The sequence below is a fragment of the Zingiber officinale genome, chromosome 8B, assembly GCF_018446385.1.
Source record: "Zingiber officinale cultivar Zhangliang chromosome 8B, Zo_v1.1, whole genome shotgun sequence".
Taxonomy (NCBI): Eukaryota; Viridiplantae; Streptophyta; class Magnoliopsida; order Zingiberales; family Zingiberaceae; genus Zingiber; species Zingiber officinale.
The window spans coordinates 11,918,818-11,942,003 of record NC_056001.1 but is presented as its reverse complement, the minus strand read 5'-3'; the positions used below and the strand labels follow the sequence as shown (position 1 = coordinate 11,942,003).

At 36.7% G+C, this 23,186-nt stretch overlaps 2 protein-coding genes across 2 annotated transcripts; both read left to right on the top strand.

Moving 5' to 3' along the window:
* The first annotated feature begins 327 nt into the window (after nt 1–327).
* On the top strand, nt 328–9,351 carry LOC122017290 (sulfoquinovosyl transferase SQD2-like). Its single transcript, XM_042574858.1, has 12 exons — nt 328–487; nt 592–756; nt 1,859–1,925; nt 2,154–2,224; nt 6,338–6,455; nt 6,542–6,615; nt 7,612–7,667; nt 7,757–7,840; nt 7,933–8,020; nt 8,107–8,184; nt 8,386–8,442; nt 8,683–9,351. Exons 2-12 carry the CDS (start codon nt 632–634, stop codon nt 9,176–9,178), a joined length of 1,314 nt encoding a protein of 437 aa, XP_042430792.1. The 5' UTR covers nt 328–487; nt 592–631; the 3' UTR covers nt 9,179–9,351.
* Nucleotides 9,352–9,504: 153 nt separating this feature from the next.
* Nucleotides 9,505–11,292, top strand: LOC122017292 (serine/threonine-protein phosphatase PP1-like). The gene is made up of 3 exons (XM_042574859.1): nt 9,505–9,934; nt 10,284–10,843; nt 10,923–11,292. The coding sequence occupies exons 1-3, from the start codon at nt 9,757–9,759 to the stop codon at nt 11,106–11,108; spliced, it is 924 nt and encodes a 307-aa protein (XP_042430793.1). The 5' UTR covers nt 9,505–9,756; the 3' UTR covers nt 11,109–11,292.
* Nucleotides 11,293–23,186: the final 11,894 nt, after the last annotated feature.

The window sequence follows — 23,186 nt, the reverse complement described above, 5'->3', positions numbered from 1 at the left end:
GTAGTTTGTTACCTGAGATAAGGATCGAATTCCGGAATTGACAGGGTATACATCCGTGCATTTTAGCGCTTCGCCTGTTTTGCTATGTAGTTGCCGTCGTAACAAGTCTTGTTGCAACGCTTGGCCTCGAAGGTTTTTTTTTTTTCCACGGCGCGTGAACTCCGGGGTCGTATTTAATTAGCTACAGCTATTAACTCGTGGTACTAACGTCATCTTCGCTAACAACACGTGAATTAAGTCAGGACTTAGGATACGAACAAAAGATCTGATAAAAAATTCTATTGTTGAGCCGACGGGCGAACAGTTGTCATGTGCTGATTCGTGACGGCAGAAGATGGTAAAAAAAGGGAACCATCAGTCAAATTGATTCGAGGAGAGAGAGCGCAAGGCATATGCTCGTGTCGCGATTCGATCATACACAAGAATATGCTCTCGTCGAATTAATATCACAAGCTCTGCGCTTGATGGATCCCTTCGCCTCTAATTAGTTTAGTTTTGTTTTTGCAAATCTGCTCTTCTCGATCCCGATCTTGCTTGTTTCCTTTTTTTGCTTGTGGGGTGCTTGACTTGGCTCTTGCTGCGCGTTGAAAGGGGGTGGACCGGAGTTTTCTGGTCTGCTAGTTGCAGATCCATGACCATGGAGGAGATCAAGGAGCCGCTGATGGGGGACGAGGAGATGCCTCCTCTGCTGGAAGACCAGGAGACCGACGCCAAGCCGCGCCGCATTGCTCTCTTCGTTGAGCCCTCTCCCTTCGCGTAAGTAAAACACACATGCTGCTTCAGTACACCGAATCGTGTTTAATCTCAGTTTTTTCCCTTTTTATTCTTTTGGTTGATTGCCGATGAGTTCGGATCATGAAACTTGGCGCCCAAGGCGATCGGTCCTTGTTGCCTGGATGGATTTCCTTATGGTTTATGATTGTTTGTTTGGTCAAATTTCTTCTTTTTTTTTTTGTGAGAAAACAAATTTATTTAATTTTCTTAAAAGAAAAATTAGGAGTTGTTTACCATTCTAACGGATGTTGGATATGGTTCTTATTTGGATGAGCTGCGTACAGGTTAGATGCGGCGATCCCAGCAAAAAAATAAATTCTTTCTTTTCCTTATTAACTGCCAAAAACAATGGAATTTTGAGGCGGTTTTGTGATTTGGATGTCTTTGCTGCTTGGTTAAATTTCCTTCTGCTTGATGTAGCACATTACTTACTGAGTTATTGCCAGATTAAGTTAAGAGATTAAGGGATCTTGTAAGTGGTTTCCTTGGTTGGGGTGATTATTGTTACTTAAGTGAGTTGCCTCTATGGTTTTGGTCCACTTATTTTTGTCTATTTGATTTTGCATGTCTAATAAACCAAGAAATTTTATTCTAGATGCTTCGGTGATTTAGAGGTGAATATTTCTTGGATGAGGGATCTTATTTGCCTCCGTCTGCGCATTGTTTTAAGTAACTGTTTCCATCCTGAATTTATTTTATCTCAATTTTAATGTCAGTTTAAGGAGTAGTCTCTTCTACTTAGGTCAAACATTTCCCCTAAAATAAAGAAAATTGGGAGTTTTTAATTAGACAAAGTATCTTGTTACTTTTGGATAGATTTCAGCAAAACATACCTAATTCTATATCTATAGTCGAAATGCATTGTTGCACTTAACCTTGGTTATATTATTCAGTCTTGCTTTGTTATTTGTCAACTTTCTAGCAAAATTATGTATTTTACCCTGGGTTATATGTTCAGCCTTACTTTGCTATTTTGTCATTTTTCTAGCAAAATTATGTATTTTCTTTTATTTTATACCTTGGCTAACATACTTAGCTATTGGTACTATGTTGGCTTTTAAATCTGTCTCTTTATGTTTGACAGTTATATCTCTGGATACAAGAATCGCTTTCAGAATTTTATCAAAAATTTGCGTGAAATGGGGGATGAGGTGAGTAGTTCCTTGTCCAAATCTATATTGAAATTATTTGTTCTGCGGTTATATTACATAGATGTATTACACGCATATCTCATCTTAAATCAAAGTGGAAATATGTTAAAAAGTAGTTTATTTTGTCCATGCGACTAATTCAACAAGAATATGTTCAATGAGGAACAAAGAGAACTTTTTCACTATAATACCGAAATCTAATGATTTCCTTCTTTATGTTTGGTTTAGGTTATAGTTATAACAACCCATGAAGGTGCGCCTCAAGAATTCCATGGTGCAAAAATTATTGGTTCTAGAAGGTAACCTAACTAATGAATCCCTTGCTTGATGCATATAGAATGTCACATAAAAATGAATGATTTATGTCAGTTGAAGTCAATTGGCTCTTGATATCTTGTTTAGAATATGCTTTCTGATATTTTACTACTTTCTACTGTGGACTATTTCTTGTTTAGAATATATACTATGTTGTTTTATATTCCACGTTTAGAATATACCACACTTTGAATTTTTTAGGTTGTTCGATTTCCTACTTTGCACAAAGAAATCTTGAGTCCCCACTCGTTAAAATACTCATAACCTTAATCAACTCTACCAGTCATATTACCACAATATGGATTGATCAACCATGGCCTAATCTAATCCAGTATCTTGATGTATTGCTGAAATTGAACTTCTAGTCTGACATACATGATAAATAATCCAGTAGGCAATATTCCAGAGGCATAGTAAATAATATAGTTGTCTCTGAACATGTCTATTATATAGTTGTCTCGGGACTTAACTACGATATGTTTCAGTATGGAACTGATAAGAGGGGTACATTACACATTATTGTCAATTTGGATTGTCACTAGTAGACCACCTAATTCCAATGGGTCCTGATCTAATTTTAGAATGATAAAGTGGGATTGTATTGCTTCTGAGAATATGTTCTTTAGACATTGCAGATATACTGAGGTATGTAGCTAATGATAATATTTCCCAGCCCTACACCATATCTATAAGATATAGGCTTATAGTTGCTATATCAAAAATGTTCTTAATTGGTCTAGCACTCCGCTGACCAACAACTTGAAGTTAGTGTTGCTTGGTTGATGCGGTAAGTATGGTCCAAAGTGAAAGAAGCTGTATCTGGTATATGTACATCATTTCTATCTCAAATCAACGTTTTAGTGAGTATCTTTTGCATCTTTAAGTTTTCTATATATCAAGGTTCTAAAATTCTCTAGGCGCTAGTCGGGCGCCAAACCAACGCCTAGATCGCCTAGGCGGGGACTAGGCGTTGCTATGCGGTAAATCACATTCTATAACTCCAACATAATAACATCAAATTTAAAATGACTTTAAAATTACACAACTAATTAAATATTACAAATTTATATTACTTTTTCATAATTTTCAACAACTTGTTCTCCATTGGACACAAACTCAATATCATCATTGTGATCCTCCTCTTCTTCTTCGGATGTAAAATCATCCCCGTGAAATTCTATCACTCTAGAGCTTCTTCGGGGTTGTAGATTTTTATCTACTCCAGTTGCTTCATCAACCATTTACCAAGTGATCCTGGAACCTAGTTCAACTTTATCATCTTCCCCATCATCCACCATCCATAATCCAACCTTGTGCATTTGAAGCATCTTTTACAAGAAGGACATCGACATTCCATTATTTCTTTCTTTTTGTTTGTTCAACAATCTAGTATTAAATTAGACAAATACTAAATTGTTCAACATGTTGACATCCAATTTATTTCTTTCCTTATTGGACCAAATTTAGAGCTTATAAAACTTAAGTCCAATACAAAAGGTTACATTTCAGTTTTTTTTTTTAATTGGGCTTTAAGTTTAAAAGCCCAAACTAAAAAAAATTGAAAACCCTGCACTATTTCCGCAGTGTCGAGACGATTTGACCGATTAGTAGGCACCTAAGGCCGTCTAATCTCACATAGGCGGGTGCCTAGCAACCGAATCCTCTGGACCGCTTTTTGCGGTCCAGAGGATGGTCCCTTGATGTGGATTGGTGGGGATGAATGGCCCCCACCTATTTTATGAATGGGGGCCATTCATTTCACCAATCTATGCTAAGGGATCATCCCCTGGACCGCAAAAAGCGGTCCAGAGGATCTGCCCTCGGTGCCTAGGGCTGCCTAATCCCACCTAGGCGCCAAGGCCGCTTAGGCTGGCCGACTAGCATGTTTTCGGTGTGGTTGGCAGGCGCCTAACATTAGGTGGCCGCCTAGGTCGATTTTTAAAACACTGCTATATATGAATATAATCACTCATGCTACTTCAGACCCTGTTATATGGATGCATCCTATAACTTAGGTGGGTACTTGTTGTAAGAATGAACTTCCAATTGTTAGTATTAGCCCTAGTACCAATTATGAGATAATTGTAAAGGGCTCCTTTTGTAGCATATTTTATTAATTAATAAAAGGCAAAGATGGTTATTATATTTATTTCAGTTCAGTGCCAAATGAATAAGTATAATAATGTCATAGGGTAGTAGGTTCTAATCTGCAATATATCAATTGGTTGAATTGATAGTGAGATATTGTAGATATACATAGAATACTACTCTTAATTATTCCTAGTCAAGCATTAATATATAAGGACAATATTAATACGTTGAGACTAGCATGTAGGTCAACGAATGACTTAATCTTACAAGTCATGGATATGAGATATCAAGTTGACACATGGGTATATATTAGAGAATATATACTGAATAACCCACCATGAGAATGTTTGATAGATCGTTATACGAGTGTCATAAATATTCTCATATGACTATTGGTATAAATAGTCCTTAGATCTGAAGTCACTACGGTTACCTACATAAGGCGTTGTATACTTTGGTATCGGCAAACATCACCTGTAACAGAGTGGACTATAAAGTTGATCACTGGGTATGCAATAACTTATGCGGATGGATGTGAGTGATGTAGATGAGATATATCTCTTCCATATAACGGAAGTGATATCTGTGGGCCCTTTGATTAGTAGGACACAAGAATGCATGGTTATGCTCAAATGAGTCAATATGTGATATTGAGCTTATTTATTTTAGTGTGTCTACTTAAAGATCAAGAAACATGAAGATTAATAAGAGGATGACACGATCTATGCCTCATTGATCAATCTAGATATCAAAGATAAAATGACCAAGTCATACAAGATAATAGCCACAGACAGGTTAGGTCGGATCTCGACTTTCTCGTCACTTGGGTAGCAATGATACCTTGCTAGATGTCACTCATTGCTTATATATCTAAATGTTGATTTGGATACATTACCAACGTTACGAGAACCTATTGGGTCACACACAAAGAACAAGTAGATTTGGAGATGAGTTCATATGATAAATCATTGGATCAAGTCTAATCCGAATTGGGCTTATTGAGTTACACTCGATTGGATCTAATTATTGGATTGAGTCCAATTCAAACTAGACTCATGGAGTCAATTCGAATTAATGAAATGGTGTTTCATTGAATTTGAAATTGCATGAGAATCAATGAGTTAGACTCATTGGGTGAACTTGAATTCACCAAGAGGAAAGGTCAATTTTGACTTGACCAAAAGACTCTTCATAAAAGATGACTAAGAGTCAATTCATGAAGAAGATCAAGAGGCAAAAGGGAGATCAAGAGCCAAATAGACTTTTGGTATTCCATGGGAGTACAAAAGGAGGAATTTTGGTCATTGATTGTAAGGTGTTCATTGAAGGGGAGCCTTGGCGCAACGGTAAAGTTGTTGTCATGTGACCAAAAGGTCACAAGTTCGAATCCTGGAAATAGCCTCTTGTAAAAAGCAGGATAAGGTTACGTACAATGATCCTTCCCTGGGACCTGCATAGCAGGAGCTTCGTGCACCGGACTACCCTTTTTTAATTGTAAGGTGTTCATTGTCTTCTTCCGCTCTTCCTTTATCCACCGAAATTACCTTGCTTGGTTGCTAGCACAACCTTAGGTAGTTTTCTTCTCCACTTCTTGAGTTCGTGAGATGGATGAGACGCTTGTTCGTATGGATACCATAGAGGCGCGAATGTGTGATTGTGATGAGATCCAAGCTGTCTGGAGTTCGTGTGCACGCATCAAAGGTATACCTATCATGAAACTTAGTATATGTATTTTGTATTTCCCTTCGCATGGATTTCTGGAAAGGAACTAGAAGTTTTCCGCTACACTTTAGCGTGTTTAGCGCCCTAGTTCCTTACACCAATAACTTATGTATGTGAATGGCACTGTTTACATAGCAACCTTCCTACCTCTAGAGTTAAGATTACATCTCTTCCATTCCATGATCTACATCTCTTAGATTGCATTGTTTACATCTCTTAGATTCCATTGTCTATACTATTTTATTCATTCGCTTTGTTCTTATGGTTCTGAAATTTTGTGCTAGCTTTCCATGCCCAATGTACAACAATGTTCCTCTTTCATTGGCCCTCAGCCCAAGAATCATTTCAGAAATTGCAAAGTTCAAGCCTGATATTATCCATGCATCTTCACCAGGAATCATGGTTAATTTTACTTCTAAGATGTTCTATGAATGAAGACTTTGATACCTTTACATAATTTTCTACTAAAATTTAGTTTAATATCTCAGGTATTTGGTGCTCTGGCAATTGCCAAGATGCTCTCCATTCCTATAGTAATGTCATACCACACTCATATTCCAAAGTAAGCAAGCTTCTTCAGTGACTGATTGCCACATATCCATTCTGAATTCTGCTTAGTTTGTTAGAATTAGTATAATAGTTTGAAGTTCATTCACTGCAACAACAAGGACATTACTAATTGACCTTTCATCCATTACATAAGTAGGTAATTTTCTTTTGCTGCATAGAAAATTGAGTGTTACTCATTGATATAAATGTTAGATGTCAAATTCTTTTTTTTTAAACAACAGATTGCTTGAATTTCTAATCCAAAGTACTTTTCGTCTGAAATATTGTATGTGGCTTTATTTCTAAAACTTGGTAGAATAAACTGCATACCTCAATTAACATGAATTCTCGCTTGCTTTTATTATTCGTTAAAGCACTTCATATCTTCTTTGAGACTTATATCCTAATTCCTATTTTTTTCACTCCCAAATTTGTGCTTCAAATGTGCCTTAAATAACTTAAGGAACTTCTGTTTCTCTTTTTGGCCTAATTGTTCTTGCAGTTATGCAAAATGAACATGACAGACACCAATAACCAATGGGTATGGCAAATCAATATAGCCATTTTGACCCCATGTTGATATGTTCACATCTGTGAAGCTTAGGCTTATAACTTGATATGTTGATAGAAAACCAGTCTCTCACAGCACTTGCATTATTTTCTTTGCAGAAAAGATGCACTTCAATTATCCTAATCTTCTAGTTTATTTGGGTTTCATTAGTCAAAATTTACATGATATTACTTCTCAAATCTTAGGGCAAAGGAACTGGTATGCATCTTTTTCTGCAATTCTTAGTTTAGATTGTTGGCATCCTAGATAAAATGAATTGATAAACATCCTTCCGCTTCTTGTCGTCTCTATATGATGTATGGCTGATTGCTGAAATTTTATCAGCTGAAATTTTTGAAACTTGTGGAGCAACAATATATACGACATTATCTTTATTGTGATGTTCATAGCTATTATTCTGTCCCTACTTAAAATACACATTCTCTCCTGTCATGGTAGATATATACCCAGATATACATGGGGTTGGTTTGTCGAGCCCATGTGGATGGTAATAAGTAAGTTTCTCACTTTATTTTAATTATTTTGAAAATATCGTAGTCTCTTATTATCTTACTTACATATCACCCTATTTCTCCCTCCTAAGGGTTCCTTCATAGAGCTGCTGATCTTACTTTGGTACCTTCAGCTGCCACTATTAAAGACCTCGTAGCTAATAATGTCACAGAAGGTCAGACTTCTTCCACTAGAAGCTTCACTAGACATTTTAATCTGGTCCTGTACTTATTTTGCGTTCTTTTCCGTTTGTTCCTTTTCCTATAGCTCATAAAATACGACTTTGGAATAAGGGTATTGATTCCAAAAGCTTCCATCCTCGTTATTGTAGTAGTGAAATGCGGGCGAGGCTCAGGTAGCTATTAGCTGAAGTACATAGTATACATCAGCATGAACATTATAAATGTGATATATTTTAAACTCATTGTTCTCATTGATCAGCAACGGGCAACCAGAAAAACCACTATTAATCCATGTTGGACGTATAGGAAGAGAAAAAAATTTAGATTTTCTCAAAAGGTAACATTTATGCTACTTTTACCTTTGAGCGAGTTTTTGCTGTATATTCTATTCAATTATATGACATCAAAGTTGAAACATGAGCTTATGAACTAGAAAGTCAATTACGATTACATCAATTTATTTGTTTCTTCTGGACATCATGTTTACCCTCATTAGTCACTTCCACAAGTAACTCATATTTAAAGTTCGATTGATCAGGGTTATGGACAGGCTACCGGGAGTAAGAATTGCAATTATAGGAGATGGACCATACAGGTAAAACACTACAACATTTCCTTCCCAAGCTACGTATGTCATGCCTTTTTCGGTAGTGCAATAATTTATGATTTGTTGGACTTAATTTCTGAGCTTAAACAAGGACTCTTTTGACAATGATCTCTTAGATTATAGCAGTGATTTGTAAACATGATCTCTTCGCACACATGTAGAACTGGAGATCTGATTTAATTTTAACATGCGTCTGTGACTTCTTATACGGTTTGCCCATTTAAACAGGGCTGAACTAGAGAAGTTGTTATCAGGTATGTCTGCTGTGTTCACGGGCATGCTTCAAGGTGAGGAGCTATCGCAGGCGTATGCCAGCGGGGATGTGTTCGTGATGCCTTCGGAGTCTGAGACCCTTGGCCAAGTTGTGCTGGAGTCCATGTCATCAGGCACTCCCGTCGTCGCAGCTCGTGCAGGTGGGATTCCCGACATCATACCGGAGGACCATGAAGGAAAAACCAGCTTCCTCTTCTCGCCAGGTGATCTAGATGATTGTGTGCACAAGGTCGAGCAGCTACTCTCCCGCAATGATTTCAGAGAAGCCATGGCTAAAGCAGCACGCGAGGAGATGGAAAAGCACGATTGGGGAGCAGCTACAAGGGTCATTCGCAATGAGAATTATAACGCAGCAATCTGGTTCTGGAAGAAGAACGAGTCCCATATTATTGGGCCCATCCAGTCGTTTGCCAGATGGCTATTCGGGTCACCTGAAAACACTTGCAGTTGAAGAAGTAATTCGAAGGCAGTTATTGTCTTAGAAAAGCTTGGAAGTCAATGCGAGTAATAGGCTTATTGGACAAATAATTAGTCCCTTTTTGTACATTATAATTTAGGGCAACAAGACTAGCTTGTATAGAGACAGTGAATCGAGATTATTTTTCTTGTTTGGCGATTTTTAAAGCGATGGAGATTGTTTCCATGAATCACACAATCGGATTGGACAATTTTTTAAAGGGGACAATGAATTCTAAATATTTTAATAAGTCTATCGTTAAATAAATCATGCAATGTTAACATTCTTTCTGGCAACTTTCTACTTAGCTCTATCCGTCTAATTCAGTATTGTTTTGTTTTACATGTCGAGTCCGAATCTGGAACCTAATCGATGGACGATAAACAATAGCACCTAGCGCCGCCCGCTATCACTCGGCGCCTCTACTGCATCGTCGATGCCTTGGAACCCCCGCATCCCTTTCTGCTATTCCTTGTCGGTGTCCAGCATCCTGTCTATTCTGTTTCTCCTCCCCAGACTCTATCTATCTCTACAGCGCAGCTCTGCTTTTTTGCTTTGTTTCGCCGATCGCAATGGATGCGGATGTGCTCGACGATATCATTAGCCGGTTGCTGGAGGTGCGGAAAGCGAAACCGGGGACGCTAGTCCAGCTTGCGGAATCGGAGATCCACCTGCTCTGCGTCGTCGCCCGGGGCATCTTCCTCGCTCAGCCTAACCTTCTGGAGCTTGAAGCTCCCGTAAAGATCTGCGGTCACCTCCCGCCTCCCTTCCGATTTATTTTACAGCTTTGCATTTTTGGAACATAAGACGATCCGTAACTAGGGTCTTCAGGTGAATCTGAAGATAAAATCATGCAATTGTCACCTGAATTCTGGCAAGGATAAGGCTGGTCATTCTACTATTTTTCACTTCAGTGTTGATTCAGGATAAGGATGGTCATTCTACTACATCTTCCCTTGCAGTTAATTTAGAAGCATCATAGCACCAAGCGGATATATAATCTCTGAATGCTTTGCATTTACTCGATGAGTGATATTCCTCATGATTGTTTTATTGTAAGGCATTTATTGATTTAGTATTTTTTTTTAAAAAAAATCAGGTGATATTCATGGTCAGTACAGTGATCTCTTGAGGCTCTTTGAGTATGGTGGTTTTCCTCCCGCTGCAAATTATCTATTCTTGGGCGACTATGTTGATCGAGGAAAGCAAAGCTTAGAAACAATTTGCCTTCTTCTTGCATATAAAATCAAGTATCCAGAAAACTTTTTCCTTTTGCGTGGGAATCATGAAAGCTCTTCGATAAATAGAATATATGGATTTTATGACGAATGCAAACGCCGATTCAGTGTGAGACTTTGGAGGACATTCGGTGATTGTTTCAACTGCCTTCCGGTAGCTGCTCTTGTAGATGATAAGATTTTATGCATGCACGGTGGCCTTTCTCCGGAACTTTCTCGGTTGGAGCAGATTAAATCTTTACCTCGACCAACTGATGTCCCTGAAGGTGGTTTATTATGTGACTTACTTTGGGCTGACCCTGGAAGAGATGCTCAAGGTTGGGGAGAGAATGATAGAGGTGTCTCTTGGACCTTTGGGGCTGATACACTTACAGAATTCCTGTCTAGACTTGATTTAGATCTTATATGTAGAGCACATCAGGTGAAATGCCAACATTTTCTTCTATTGTGAACTTTAATCACTCTTCAAATGTCAAACTTTTTTTTTTTTCTTTTTGCAGGTTGTGGAGGACGGCTATGAATTCTTTGCTGACAAGCAGCTTGTAACGATATTTTCAGCCCCCAATTATTGTGGAGAATTTGATAACGCTGGTGCCATGATGATTGTTGATGAAACATTGACTTGTTCTTTCCAAATTTTCAAACCTGCTGAGAGGGAACCGAATACTATGCTGCCAAGAATTTGATATTAAGATAAAAATACAAATGAGGCCATTGCTAGCTTAATCGCACTTTATTGGCGTTTCTTTTGTTAATTAATGTTTAGCAATTATGACGAGTAAATTTGTTCTCGTTTGCGTATGATTATAGTTTTGTGCCTAGCTGATTGGGGTATGCCTTTCAACTTCTACCATTTGTTCTTTGTTCGTCTATAATAGGTATAAATTAATGCTTTCTTTACTTGAAAGGATGGAGTTGAAAACTAAGGACTTTCTTTACTTCATAAAAACATATGGATTGTTTATTCTTTCCTCCTTTCCCTCGTTTACTTGGCAGGCGGTCTCATGCTCGCCCGGGAGCAAGCGGGCAGCTGGGGGTGTTGCCTGCAAGTGGTCGGAGGCGCTCAGCCATAGGCGCGCGAGCGGGCCAGCGGCCTATCGCACGAACGGCCTCTTCCTTCTTATCTTCCATTGAGAGGGTTTTTTTTTTTAATTTTCTCTCCTTTTTCTTTTCTCTTCCCTGGATTTTTTTTTTTTTTTTTTTTTGTCCTTCGGGACTTTCTTTCCTTTCTCAATCCGTTCCTCAAAGTAAAAATAGCCGTTAACAATAAGTTGATATATAAAGAAGAAACAAAGCATTGACATAAGGGCATTCACATCAGTGTTAATGTAATGTGAGTATTATAATACTCAAGATATTGCAATGTAGTGCAACGTGGATGGGTATTATAACACTCAATTAGTTGATTTTATTAAAAAAACGTAAAAGTAAAAAAAAAAAAAAAAATAGATATACTGAATAAATGAATGAATGGATGGATGGGCAATAAAATCTATAAATAATGAATATTAATATTGAAATAAATATGGATATATGTTTTGCTTTTTAAAGATGTGACTTATATTATCATTCAAAATACTATTGCTCTAATGCTCCTTGATGCAAATATATAATTTGCTACACGTTTTCTTATCTTAGTTCAGCAAACACATTTTGGTACACGTTTTATTCCTTGATTTCAAATGTGATGTTAATTTTGTGTATGGCTAAGCTGGTGCAGGATTTCTTCAGTAGTAAATGAAGATCGGTGCAGGGACCGCATTAAGCTTGACGTAGACGGAGCGGGAACATTTAGCCAGAAATACGATCACGTTTATTCCACAAAGAAGAGTGTTGTGGCAGTTGTATATAATCCTACTCCTTAAAAGATTCAGCCGAATTAAATATGATTTTAATTTATTTGCCATATCTTAAATAATCTTCATGTTTGTTGATGCGTTGATAAATAAAGTTCATACGGTGGTCCCTAACCTGATTATTATAAATTTAACTGGGCGTGCCAACTATCGAGTCGATTCGCCTAGTCAAGTCATTGACCTCGATCTCTCGAAGAGTCTTCCCGATGAAGATCAACTTTTTATCTTAGTCACGTAGCTTGGTCAACTTCAGCTTAGTCATTCAGCTCGAGCATGTCAGCTCCTTCAACTCAGCCACTTGATTCAGTCATACCAGCTCAGCCACTCATCTCGGTCATGCTAGCTCCTTTAACTTAGCCACTTAACCTTGAGTCAGTTATGTCAGCTCCTTCAACTCAACCACTCGACTCGACCACCTTCAGCTCGGTCATGCTAGCTTCTTTAGCTCAGCCAATCGCCTCAGCCATGTTTGCTCATTCAGCTCAGCCACTCAGCTCGGCCACCTTCAACTCAGCAGCTTGGCTCAGCCATGCCAACTCCTTTAACTCATCCACTCGGCTCAGTCATGACAGCTCTTTCAGCTCAGCCATGCCAGCTCCTTTATCTCCGCCACTCAACTCATTCACCTTCAGCTCAGCCACTCAGCTCGGTTATGCCAACTCCTTCATTTGAACATCTCAACTTGGTCACGCCGGTACCTTCAACTTAACCACTCAGCTCAATTACTCAATTATGTCAATTCCTTCAACTCAATCACTTGATTTAGTCACTTGGCTTAGCCAGTCCGACTCGTCTCGTCGAACTAACTTTCGGTACAAAAAGCATGACCCACATGAGAGGTGGGGATCAACAGAACAGGCACTACAAAAAAATATAACTTTACCGACGAATATACCGACGGAATTTGTTATCCGTCGATAATTCCAGATATTATCGACGGAATATATACTTTTGTCGGTAAACTATTTTTTTTAAATATAAGGTTTACCGACAGAATCTAGATTCCGTCGGTAAAGTCGGCTAAAGCTAAACCCTATCCCCTTCCCTTTCTTTCCATCCATGCGCGCGCGGCGGCTCCTCTCCTCCTCCCCGATTTCGCCGGTAAGAGACAACTCTCCCCTCGTTTTTCTCTTCGATTTTCTGAAGCGGCGCCTCCTCTCTCTGTGGTTGCCAGCGCCCTGCTGGCCTTTATGTCGGTCGGCGCTGGTCATTGCCTGCCGCCAGCGGGCTGCTGGCCGCTAGCAGCCTGCTGGCCGCTGTGCCGGCCGCCCACGGCCTGCTGGTTGTCGCGTCGAATGCTGGTGATCCGGCTATGCCAGACGCTACTGTGTCGGACGCTGCTGCGACGGACACTGCTATGCCGAACGCTAGCCCTAACTGTGTCGGATGCCGCCAGCAACTTGCTGACGGCTGTGCCGGATGCTGTTGTGCTGGCCTGTGTCGATCGTCTTTCTACTTGTTATTTGTTTGATAAATTTTATGCTAAATTATTTTTATTATGTAAACAAATAACATTTGCTGCTCTTCTCCGGTAGACCTTCACATCTTCAGGTATAATTTAGTAAATTATATTTTATATTATTTAGCATGGTTTAATTTTGATATATGTTATGTTCGTATATTAATCTGTAACATAATATAGTTGTTTTGTTTGTTTTGTGTTTGTACGTTAATCTAAGCTAATTTCTAATTCTCAATTTATTAGTTTTAGGTGAAAATGTTTATGAACAAAGCTTGAATGTACAATCGATTAGAAAATGGATTTATTAGAGATGATTTTATTGCTGAAGTTGAAGAATTTGTAAACTTTTAAAAGAGTCATCCAGAATGTATGAATGATGCTGAGTTACAGTGTTCGTGTAATCTTAAGAAATGTAGGAATAGAACCTTCCGTGATGAGGATATCGTGAAAGTACATATATGTAGAAATGGTTTTGTACTAAATTACTATAATTGTATGAATCAATTGGGCCTTTTGGTGGATCGTCATCTGCCACAACTTTTACTGCTCCTAAATTATTAACTAATGATATTGCAATGCAATCAATGGTTCACGATGCGATGAATGCTGCAGTTGATGATTCCAATATAGATGAAACACCAACACCTGAATATCAGCAACTATATGAAATGTTAAAGGCTAGTGAAAGAGAATTGTGGGAATGCATTCCCTCTGGTCATTCTCAGTTATCAGCTACTGCAAGGTTATTGAATATGAAGGCAGAACATCATTTTTCATAAAGATGTTACGATGTCATATGTCAATTGATGTCAGAATTACTTTTTGGTGATAACATAATGACTGATAGTTTCTACAATACAAAGAAATTGGTCAGAGAGTTAGGTTGCCTATAGAGAAGATTGATTGTTGTATAAACAATTGCATGATATTTTGGAATGAAGACAATGATTTGCGTGAATGTAAAATCTGTACACACCCTCGTTATAAGCATGGTACTCGCATACCAAGGCAGAAAAAGAAAAAAAATGTTTGGAAAGTGATGTATTATTTTCCGTTAACCGCTAGATTTCAACGTTTGAATGCATCTGCTGCTACAGCTTGCCACATGATGTGGCATCATGAGCATGAGCACGATGGAGGTATAATGTGTTATCCTTGTGATTCCCCTGCATGGAAACATCTTGATGCTTTATTTACCTCTTTTGCAATGGAACCACGTAATGTGAGATTGGGACTTTCCGCAGATATATTTCAACCATTTGGTCAGTCAGGGCAACAATATTCATCTTGACCAATTATATTAACACCGTACAATTTACCGTCATGGATGTGTATGAAAGATGAATTTATGTTCCTTACAGTACTTAGTCCTGGTCCAACAAATCTCAAAGAGAAGATAGATGTTTTCTTGCAACCTCTGATTGCCGAGTTGAATAAATTATGGAATGTAGGGTCAGTGACTTATGATGTTGCAAATAAAACTAATTTTAAGTTGCATGCTGCATTATTATGGACAATCAGTGATTTTTCAGCATTCTCTATGTTGTCGGGATGGAGCACGACTGATAAATTAGCATGTCCACACTGCATGATAGATTCTGGGAGTTGCCGTATTGGAAATATCTACTTATTCGACATAATTTAAATGTCATGCATATTGAGAAAAAATTTCTTCGATAATATTTTTAATACTGTGATGAACGTGCCTGGAAGAACTAAAGACACTGCAAAATCACGTGAAGAATTAAAGAAACTAGTTAATAGACTAGAGTTGCATCAGGATGAAACAACCAATAGATTTCCAAAGGCTTGTTATACATTAGACAAAGATGGTAAGCATGCTTTATGTATTTGGTTGAAAGAAATCAAATTTCCAAATGGGTATGCCTTAAACATGGCTCGATGCGTGGATATGAATAGATTAAAGATGTTTGAAATGAAAAGTCATGACTGTTATGTGTTGGAACCCCAAGGTTGTTTTGGTGTGATCAACAAGTTAAGTTAGGTCCTGTGTGTTTCTAACCTAGTGTCTAAGTGTGCAGGAGCTTAGGAGCACAGGTAGTCGAGCGGAAGACGCAGCCAGCGAGAAGGACGGCACGCGGTGCGTCCGAGGGACGAGGCGCTGCGGAAGAGTACACCGGCGGACGAGAAGGAAGCGCGCGGTGGTTCTGAGGGACGAAAGCCGGAGCGGAAGATTTCTCGGGGAGCAAGAGTTGCAGCTAGCGAGAAGGACAGCACGCAGTGCGTCCGAGGGACGAAGACTGCGGATGAGTACGCCGGCGGACGAGAAGGAAACACGCGGCGATTCCGAGGGACGAGAAGCCGGAGGGAAGCCCGCTCGAGAAGACCCGAAGTTGGGTTCGGGTGAGCCTTTTTCCGGATGGCAGAGATCACCTAAGCGAGCGGATCCGGAGGAGAAGAACCGGACCGAGACGGGACTGAACCAGAGAAGAGGTCCCGGACGAAAAAGTCAACACCTGTTGACTTTGGGCTCCGGGGCGCCCGGAGCAGTCCGGGGCGCCCGGAACCCTTTCGGGCGCCCGGACCTTGATTTTTGACCAAGATTGCGATTTACGCGATCTGAACGTTGGGGGATAAAGTTTTATCCCCCAGGGCGCCCGGACCCCTTCCAAGCGCCCCGACCAAGGCTATAAATATAGTCTTGGTCCAGAAGCTTTCCATCAATTCAGAACAACTCATTGTAACAACACTTGTACGCTCTCTCTAGTTTAGCTTCTCTAGTTGTGCACTTCACTGTTATAAAAAGGCTTCTTCGCCAGAAGGAGATAATAGTACGACATCTTCCTTGGATTAACAACCTCTCCGGTTATAACCAAGTCAACTCTCTATGAGCCTTTTACTTTCTATTTTCTGTTTACTTTATTTGATGCAAGTGTTCTGTTGAAAGTTCAAGAAGGGTTTTTTGTTTTATTTTACAGGGCTATTCAACCCCCCTTCTAGTCGGCCCAACGGTCCTACATCATATATTCATACAAAGACTTATTCCAGTAGTTTTCCATGACTTACTTCCTCAAAATGTTTGGCAAGCACTCACTGAATTGAGTCTATTTTTTAGAGATTTGACAGCGAGGTGTATTATGATGGATGATATGCTTCGGCTAGAAACAGACATTCCTCTTATGTTATGTAAGCTGGAGCGCATATTTCCACCTAATTTTTTTGATTCAATGGAACATCTACCAGTGCATTTGTCATACGAGGCACAAATAGCCGGTCCTGTGCAGTACAAATGGATGTATCCATTTGAAAGGTTTTTGAGGAAATTAAAAAATAATGTTCGTAACAAAGCAAGAGTTGAGGGATCAATATGTAATGCTTATCTGGTTGAAGAAGCATCTTCTTTTTGCTCCTATTATTTTGCTGATAGTATGCAAACAAGACATCGCAAATATCCTAGAAATTCTGATGATGCTCATCAACCGATAGACCCATCGATGCTTTCTATTTTCAAATTTTCTGGTAAGTCAATGGGTACATTGCTTTCTAGATGGTTAACTGAAGATGAATATCATGCTGCAAGAACATACATACTCTTAAACTATGAAGAGGTCAAACCATACATAAAGTAAATTAACTTCTCTAATTAAACATTTATTCATTCTTAAATATCTTTCTTGATATTCCAATATTTATATAATTACCTTCTTTCTCAGCTTGTACGAATAACAACTATATCTACAAAATCCATCAATTGATGCAAATGAGATAGTTGCAAAGTTAGAGACCGAATTTGCATTATGGTTTCAAATATATGTAAGTTAGAGAATTTGTGAAATTTTTTAGTTCATGCCTATTAAGGAATGTCCTAATTTATATGTTAATTATTTTTATAGGTGAAAGACCGTAGAATATCAAATGTGCAAGATGATAGGATAATGAATATTGCATCAGAACCCCTCCAAAAAATAAAGGTGTACTCTGGTTACTATGTTAATGACCTTAAATTTCACGTGGCACAACGAGATTCACGGAGATTAACTTATAATTCTGGTGTTTGCATCAAAGGATCTATGGACAACAATAACACTGAGTTTGATTATTATGATAGACTTGAAGAAATCATAGAGATTGAATATCATGCATTACCAATAAAGAGGTTTGTGTTGTTCAAATGTTCATAGTATGATCCGACCCCAAAAATATGTACTAGAATACATCCAAATTATAATTTAGTTGAGGTTAATGCAAACAAAAGATTCAACAAGTTTGAGCCTTTTATTTTTGGGATACAAGCAAGCATGTCAAGTTCTCTATCTTGAATACCCAACAAAGAGAAGAAGATCTAGTGAATGATTGTCTGCTTGTCGAATCAAGCCTCGCTCGACCATAGAGATGCCGAACACAATCACTCCTCAAAACCATGATGCATTTCAGAATGATGAAGTGAAGAGACATTTAGTTGATTTACAACTCCAATCTACTTCTCAATTACTTGTAGATGTTAATGTCACTTATGAAGAGATAGATGATAAAGAGATGTCCAACATTGAGGATGAAGTTAAACTAAACTCATCTAGCGATGAGGACATAGAAATTATTAATGTTGAATAAATGTTAATGATGATTAAATATTAACATTATTATTCATCAAGTAAGTTATGCTTCCATATTATTTTGTATTTATATTATCATATTTATAAACCTTATTATGATGTGTTGCAATGAAATTTGTGTAGATATCATTATAGCAGAGCAGCAGCCTGTAGCACCCCATGGCTACAAGGTCCTTAGAGTTGTCGGGGACTCATAAGTATTTTTCTTATTAATAATTCAAGTTCATATATAATATATTTCTCATAACTTTATGTTATTTTGTGCAGGTTCACTCCTGATGGCCATCGAGTTGCCACATATATCACAGGAAAATTCAAGGAACGAGTTTGCGCGTCTGGTACTACATGGAGGCATGTAGACCAGGAGATGAAACTATTTTATTATAATGAATTTGTGGTAAGTAAATTTAATATATTTGATATTCTATAATATAGTTTTCATTTAAACTAAATGTTTAACTTATAATTGTAGCAAAGATATACATAGGAGGACGGGCAAGAAGAGCAATTTAAAACTACATAGAATACTTACTATGCTAAACTGTACAGAGATCATATGTATTATATGAGAAAGAAGGGCACTAGGCCTTCATATGTTTCTGAGGCAATATGGAGTGCATGGACGACCACCTGGGCTATAGAAAGGTGGCGACCAAATGTTGAAAAGGCAAAAGCAAATAGAAATACAGAGCTAGGTGACCCGAGCACTGGAACCGCCTGACATACGTCAGGATCCAGATCTATTGTTGAACATACCATGGATCTGGTGAGTATAATTTATCCAAACATTGTATTTATTACCAATCTTGTATAATTTTATCCAAAATTATTTTGAATGTAGGAACGTGAGCTTGCCCGACAACCCACATGTATGGAGGTCTTTCTCAAGACCCACAAGAAGAAGAATGGGTCATTTGTTGATTCTCGATCTCAGACTATACATGTAAGACTATTAACTTTATTACATTTATTCATTTCTATCTTGGTTAGTATTTAGTAATACTGATTAAATTTGTTATTAAATTTTTGTATACAGCAACAAATGACAGAAAATGTGGCTCGGACATCTCAACCATTAGCAAGGGGGGAGAGTTACAGTCTCTATCCACCGACGCTTTAAATGAGATTTATTATGATGTTGTCGGTGGAAGGATAAAAAAACTCTACCCTCTATGACCTTGGCTCTCAAGCCAAAGTTGCATTTGATTGTCTAAGAAATCCGACAGACCGTGCTAGTTCTTCTTCTTCTAGTGAGATGCAGTCTTTAAGACATGAAAATCAAAAACTGCGCACTTAATTGAAATTGATGGATCAGAGGATGACCGATATGGATCAGTGGAGAGCTGATGAGGGGAAGAAGAGAGCCGAACGTGACAAGAGTAATGAAGATCTCATGGCCCAGATACGAGTGATCGTGGCAAATTTCACCCAGGCATCACATCATTTTGAGTCACAGGAGACTCAAGATCCATCAGGCGGTGATGATTAGCTTTTTCTGAGGTATGCTCAACTACACTTTAGTTTTTTATTTATCATATATAGATCGTGATAATATATTTATTCTATTTTGATATTATAATAAGCTCATTTCTAAATATTTTATTACTATGTGTTTCAGGAGTCACGTTCGGTTCTATTTACATATTAGCTCTTCATATCATCATATGCTCATTCTACTATTCAGGTATCATTTTATTATAAATAAAATTCGTTATACATATATAGAAAAATATTTATTTATATATTAACATGATCATTTGATATTTGTCTTTTGACAGGATTTTCTCTGTTATCTTGTTTCTTGTATTCGGTATGTATTCTATAAACTTGGATTTATATATGGATATTTGTATTTGTATTCTGCAGAATTGTTTAGTTTAGATGATTTGGATTGCTTTTTATAGTATAAATGTTTGTTTATTTGTCCATATATGTTTGTATGAAGAAGAATGAATTGTTAGGATGTATAGATTTTATTTTTATGTGTGGATTTTGTATGTGTGATTATTATATGATGTATGCGTACATGGATTATATTTTTGTATATGTGGATTGTATGTAATGGATTATAATGCCATCGTCTATGATGATTTTGGATATTTGAAAATTGTAAATAGGGAAAGCAAGAAAACATATATGTTCTGTCAATTTTTTTCCTTTACCGACGGAAACTAACTTCCGTCAGAAATTATCAAAAAAATTACCAATGATTTATTCTGATAAATTGCCGACGGAACTCATATTCCGTCGGTATTTACCGACGGAAATATGAGTTCTGTCGATGTTTACCGACGAAAATGTAAGTTCCGTCGGTAAATACCGACGGAAACACAGATTTCGTCGGTATTTTGTGACGATTCCATTCTACTATTCCGGCGTTATTACTGACGGGTTGATTTTCAGTCAGTAGAATTTTACCGACAGAATACGCTATTCCATCGATAATTCCGTTTCTGACAAATCAGCTTCCGACACCTATAATTTTGTCGGAAATCCGTCGGTAATATTAAATACCGATGGATATTCTCGTCGGTAATCCTGATTATTTTTGTAGTGAGGAGATGACATAATTCGTAGAGTATGAGATGGTGTGACTAGTAGGGCATGATATAACATAACCCACAAAGTGTGGCGATATAACACATTTTATATATGTATGAAACGTCCCATCGATTAGGGTACGAAAAATATGAGCATCATTCCTCCCAAGGGGAAAATATATAAGGTAATTCAACCTATCCACATACAAGAACCCTCAATTTATTACTATTCTTCTTCTACATTCATTCGTCCCCACTATCCGTCGGAGACTTGACTTGAACGTTGGAATGAGTAATATTAAATTTAAAATCTATAATTCATGATTCATTAATTCAAAATTACAAAGAAAATCTTAAATATTATGATTTTTGACATCCATAGTAATATCTATAATGAGAGATAAAAGAAAAACTTACTCGAATCCATAACACAGTAAATCATGTTATTGGTGTACAGAGAGGGTCTCTCTTTGCCTTTTCTTTAAATGTATCCTTTTATATATATGTACAGAGAGGGTCTCTCTTTGCATTTTCTTTAGATGTATCCTTTGATATATATATATCAAAGGATACATCTAAAGAAAAGGCAAAGAGAGACCCTCTCTGTACACCAAGTATATATATATATACTTGGTGTACAGAGAGGGTCTCTTTACCTTTTCTTTAGATATATCTTTGATATATATATATATAATTTCCTTAGTAACCGCTCAACCACCCAGTTCTTTAATTATTTTCTTTTATCTTTTTATTGAAAGGGAGAGAAGAGGGATTTGTTTAAATAAATCCCTTGTCTTTAATTACCATTAGACCAAATAACCATCACATCGATATCAGGCCCTCTTATATTAAAGTCAACTTCATAAGTTACATGAGTAACAACATATTATTATCAAATAATCTAACAATATTTCACTTGGTCGATGTGCCTGATTCGAAGATTCAATAATAATCATAATTGTATACTGTACATTGAAGTTATCAAATCATCATATTTAATTGAATTGAATCCAAATTGTATACTATTTATTAATTCAAAATTACGAAGAAGATCTTGAGTATTGTGATTTTCACATCCATAGTATGATGAAAGATAAAAGAACAATGTATCCGAATCCATAATGCGTTCTTAATGTACAAAAATTTTCTCTCCTCTATGCTCTTCTTTAAGTGTATCATTTGATAATTAAAGAAACTAGCTTACTATCTTCACTATTCTTTATATATATATATTCTCTTTTGCTTTTTTTCAAGATTATATGCAAGTAATTTCCTTGTAACTGCTCAACCACTTACTTCTTTAAAAAAAAAATTCTTTTATCTTTTTATTAAAAGATTGAAAAGAGAGATTTATTTAAATAAATCCCTTGGCTTTAATTATCATTAGACCAAATAATCATCACATTAGACTCTCTTATATTAAAGTCAACTCTATAAGTTACATATGAGTCACAACATATTATTATTAAATAATTTAAGGATACGTTTTCGTTCAAATTATTATGTATAATCTTGGTTATGTGATTATCAGGTAATCACATAACCAAGATTATGAGAAATAAAACATAACCAAATATTGTTTGGTTCAATCTAGATAATGCAACAAAAATTTATTTGTTTGAAGATTTTAATAAATAACCTAATTTAATATTTTACTATATTATCCTCAGTTACAAAACCAACTATACATAATAATAATAATAATAATAATATTATTATTATTTAAACTCTATTATATTTTACTATATTTTCACATTTTTTATTTTTACATATTTTTTTATTTTGTTTTTTTTTTTATGTTTTTTATCTTTAAAGTTTTTTTATTTTTTTTAATTACTTTTGAAGGTTTTTTTTGTTTTTTTCATTTTTCCTATTTTTTTAAATTTTTTAATGTTTTTAACATTTTTTTTTATTATTTTTTACTTTTTAAAATTTTTTTACATTTTTTCTATTTTTTTATGTTTTTTTCTATGTTTTTATATTTTTTTTATTTTTTAAGTTTTTTCACAATTTTTTGGTTTTTATTATTTTTAATGGTTTTTTATTTTTTAATGTTTTTTAATTTATTAATTTTAGTTTTTATATTTTCCATTTTTCCTTTACATTTCTTTTTTTTTTCATATTTTTCTCTTATCCTAGGGTATTTTGGTTAAACAAAATTTGTTAACCCCGGAATTAAGAAAAACTCAGTTTTTCGAGATTTTTCGATTCCTGGATGTCCCTTTTGCTAACATATCGAGCATGGAACATTACTCAGAAATCATCGATTATCTAAAACAAACAGAGTTTTTGTTGATAATCTTAAATGGATAACCAAGATCAGAACCGGCCC